The 4,537-nt window shown below is 34.5% G+C and overlaps 1 protein-coding gene across 1 annotated transcript; it reads left to right on the forward strand.

Annotated features, from left to right (window-relative positions):
- Positions 1-2,078: 2,078 nt before the first annotated feature.
- On the forward strand, positions 2,079-2,999 carry LOC118753870 (mitochondrial glutamate carrier 1-like). Its single transcript, XM_036488746.1, has one exon. The coding sequence runs from the start codon at positions 2,079-2,081 to the stop codon at positions 2,997-2,999; it is 921 nt and encodes a 306-aa protein (XP_036344639.1).
- The last annotated feature ends 1,538 nt before the right edge of the window (positions 3,000-4,537 follow it).

A 4,537-nucleotide genomic window follows, 5' to 3' on the forward strand; every position in this document is an offset into this window, starting at 1 on the left:
GCAGATTTCGAATCTGATCAGTTTTTTTTAATTCCAAATGAAGGAAAAAATGCGGCGACCAAATATTATATTTTTTTTCTTTTTCACCAAAAACTTATATACATATAAGGAGGGTTTTAGTAGAGTTGTCAAACTATCGATGGCACTATCGATAGTATCGATAGTTTCAATTTTTTTAGACTATCAATACTCATTGATAGTTTTTTCTTATACTATCAAAAATATCGATAGTTTAGTAGGACTATCGATCATCTCTCCCAATTTTTTGGAAATTATACATACATATGTTAATCGTAAATCCTGTTTTGTTTGTATAAGTTGTGTTTGTTTTTGAACTTTCTAAAAAGAGAAGTATTTTGGCTAAGCAGTTACTTAATTTTGAATGATTATAACTTTTATAAGATAATATTTATTTCACTATGATCCTGTAAAAACAAAGCAACCTAACTGATTTAGCGCTATCGATAGCGCTATCGATAGTGCTATCGATAGTTTTGCTTTTTTTTCGAGACTATTGATAGTTTTTCTGAAAACTATCAAAACTATCGATGGTGTGACTATCGATAGTTTGACACCTCTAGGTTTCAGAGTTCGATGTTAGATTTTTGCAATTGAAAATGGTGGATACCATACGGGCTTATCGGAAAAAAATTGTAGTTTAAAAATTTGTTTAGTATTTGCTATATATTTTTTCTAATCATAGCTGCTTCAAATAAAAACTTTTCCTTTTAGATGTAGGTATCGGGAGTTGTATTTTATTTGTATTTATTTGAAAGGACACAAGCACAACAAGTATATTACTTATAACTAGGCTAGATATAAAGTTGAAAAAAACAAATAACGTAACGTTTTTTACTTCAAAAAAGGCGATAGGATTCGAAAATTTTCAGGGACGGAAAATAATCATTATTTTTTAAATTTTACCCAAAAAAATTAACAAGTTGTAATCGTCGTAAAACAAATTTATTTATAGCCACGTATTTATTTTCGTACGTCTCACTGTAATTTACAATGAATTTTGTTTTTTGAATTTAACCAATAAAGATTAGAAATAATAATTAATATTTGAGTTTTAATTTTTCGCTCGAAAGTAATTATTACTACTTGATTCTTATTTTTTCGATCAATAATAATGATTACTCTATGATTTTTATTATTTCGCTCAAAGATAATAATTATTATTGAGTTTTATTTTTTTCACTTAAAAATAATGATCATTAAAAAAACCAAAAGCTATACCCGCGCGATTTCCGCCGTATCCCTTTCAGAGGGAGTGACACCCTAATAAAGGAATATGCCTCAAAATTTCAGTAAGTTGCGTCTCTATAGCCTTTTCAATTTTACGAATAATCTTTTTTTTTTAAGTGGAAAAATAAAACTCAATACTAATTATTATCTCTTAGCGAAAAAATTAAAATCATAAAATAATCATTATTTGTGATCGAAAAAATAAAAATCAAATAATAATTATTTCCGCTGAGCAAAAAAATAAAACTCATAAAATAATGATTAAATGCTGATTTAAATTATTTTACTCATAATGATTACCGTCCCTGAAAATTTTCGCTAACTTCTTACGGAATTCCCCTCCCCCCATAACTGATTCACTGCTATAAGCACAAATGCATTTTTTTTGTAATTTCTTACCAAAAATTAACATTTTTTAAAGTACGAAAGTAATTTCCATGATAAAAACATAGCAAGGTAGAACCGTTCTCTCAATTTGTCGGCCATGATTTTTTTTTGAAGTTTGCCAACATTTTAAACTCATATAAAAGTGAAAATAAAAAATAGAAATTGTTCGAAATTGTTGTTGCTTGAGATTGAAAACTGAAAATGTGTGTGTGAGTTTGTGAGTAAATTTAAAAATTAAATTGTTTGGAAATGTCAAGAATTTTAAAAGTGACTCTCAGCGGTTCTACCTTACTATATTTTTATCATGGTAATTTCCTCTTTCCATTTTGTTGACATAACTGAAGTCAAACAAATAGAACGGAAAAAAAATATTAAAAATTTTATAAAAAAAATAATAAAAAAAACATAAACACCCGCTGTAATCGACAGCAGAGATCTTCAGAATGTCACAAGACTTTCAATTGCTGCCGAAAATCATCAACGGCGGCGTGGGTTCCATGGTTGGCGTTCTGTGCGTCTTCCCATTGGACTTTGTGAAGACACGCCTGCAAAACCAGCAAATCGGGCCGAATGGTGAAAAACAATATAGCAGCATAGCAGATTGCTTCCGCAAATCCATACGCAACGAAGGCATATTGGGCATGTATCGAGGCATAACCGTCATTTTACTGCTTAGCACACCGGAGAAGGCCATCAAATTGGCGGCCAATGACTACTTTCGCTTCTATCTAACGAAAACCGATGGCACGCTGCCAATACCCCGACAAATGCTAGCTGGCGCAGGCGCCGGTTGCTTTCAAGTACTTGTTTCCACTCCAATGGAATTTATTAAAATCCAATTGCAGGATGCAGGACGTGTAGCAAAGGAAGGTCGCGTAACGGAACGCATTACAGCTACGAGTATTTTCCTCAAAATGTATCGAGAACGTGGAATATTCGGTTTGTATCGCGGCATTGGGCCAACTGCTTTTCGTGATATACTTTTTTGCTTCGTCTACTTTCCGCTGTTCGCTGGCCTCAATGCTATGGGACCACGAAAGCCAAATTCCGAGGAAGCTGCACCGTGGGTCTCTTTTATGGGTGGTCTCCTCTCGGGTTGTGCTTCAGCGTTTGTGGTAACGCCATTTGATGTGGTGAAAACACGCCTGCAAGCACTCCAGAAGCGCGCGGGTGAACAAGAATTCAATGGCATTTTCGATTGCTTCGTAAAAACGATGCGCAGAGAGGGTGTTACGGCGCTCTTTAAGGGTGGACTTTGCCGAGTGATGGTCATATCGCCATTGTATGGCATTGTACAGGTCATTTACTTTTTGGGTATCGGTGAGGCTGTGTGTAATACTACATTGTTTGGCCGAGGAGCTTGAGAGAGAGAAAGGTGGAAATGTAATGTGACCAAAATGAATAAATGGATTTTGCTATGTATTTGGTTTATTAATAAACAAAAACTCAATAAATGTATTAATAATAAAAATATTCTCCTACGATTTGTGTCGTATGCACCAATGTATTATCGGTTAGCAGGGTAAATATTTACTCTGACAGCCAGCGGAAATAAGGGCCAGTAGGTATAATTTTGCATAGAAGACAAACGACTGGCGTGCGTTGTTGTGCTCAAATAAGAAGACTAACAAGAATTCTCCAAGTCGCTGTGAAGAGTACAATTAGCATCCGTACGACAAAACTTCTCTAGTAAAAGAAATCATCCAAAATGGCAAACCCTTTAATGGCAAAGTTATATTTCCCCAGCAATGCGAATGTTGTTAATTCGCAGAGTTCACAGAACAAGCCAAGTACCTAGGTGCATCTGCACTCAGAACCTTCTACCTTTTTACTTGGCTATTGGTTCTCAAAAAGTACTAAAATTAAAAAAAAAGAATCTGCAAATAGGGAACACAAGACGGACACAACGACCTCATGTATTGTTGTAAAAAAAGGACAAATGCTTATTTACTCTGCCGTTCGCAACTAGAAATCAGCCACGTTACACACCTTTATTACTGTTTCGATGATGTATAAAAGACATAAAACGCTTGAAGACCGCATATTTTTCCTACTAAATATAATGTAACTTAGAATACAAAGAATTTGAATAAGAACACGCAACTAACTAACGCACACGTACAACCTTAGTAGCCATAAATTCCATTAAATTAAACTACACCTCAGCGGCGTCCATTGTTAGATGGCGATAAAATGAAATGACGGTCTAAGTTTCACTAAAAAAAGTGTTATTGAGCTCTTTTCATTTATCAATTTCAGCAAGTGCGTGATTTAAATAAATTACTAGTTCACGAGTACATGCGAGAAATTCGTAAGTGGCACATAAATTGAAATTTGACTTGTTCGTGATTAATTGGGCTGTGTCGTGTGTGCGCGCACATGGGAACTAAATATATAAGGCAAGCACAAATCACTAAACTTGAGTTAAATTTTAATGCACCCTATCGTATACATAAGTATGTATGTACACAATAGCCCCATAATTACACGCCAGTATGAGTACCTTACGAAGGGTAAGCAGATATAAAATTTGTCAAAGCTCACAATCAGTGAAAGGAAGTTTACTTCAGAGGTAATTAATAACATGAATCCCAGTAGATAAAAGGAGTAAAAAGCAATTACAGAAGGAATATAGAAGGCGTTACCATCTGCATGATTTCCTTAATTATTTCTCATATAAAACGAGCCCAAATGCAAGGCATTGCGTTTACGCTTTCGGGAGAGCAGCACAAAGAAGGGCTTATTTTTATGCGTAACACTTCACAGATGCTCTTTCGTAATTAAGAAAAACCAATAACAAAAATTAAAAAAATATTTGTTGGATCTAACGAGATTCGAACCCGGGCCTTCCTGAAAGCTAACAAATAACATCAAATATCTTTGCGCACTCAGCTACAGCCAC

This window comes from Rhagoletis pomonella, unplaced genomic scaffold (assembly GCF_013731165.1).
Source record: "Rhagoletis pomonella isolate Grant_MI unplaced genomic scaffold, Rhpom_1.0 Rhpom_scaffold_00002, whole genome shotgun sequence".
Lineage (NCBI taxonomy): Eukaryota > Metazoa > Arthropoda > Insecta > Diptera > Tephritidae > Rhagoletis > Rhagoletis pomonella.

Coding starts and splice junctions, on each gene's coding strand:
- LOC118753870 (XM_036488746.1), top strand. CDS start 2,079: ATGTCACAAGACTTTCAATTGCTGCCGAAAATCATCAACGGCGGCGTG.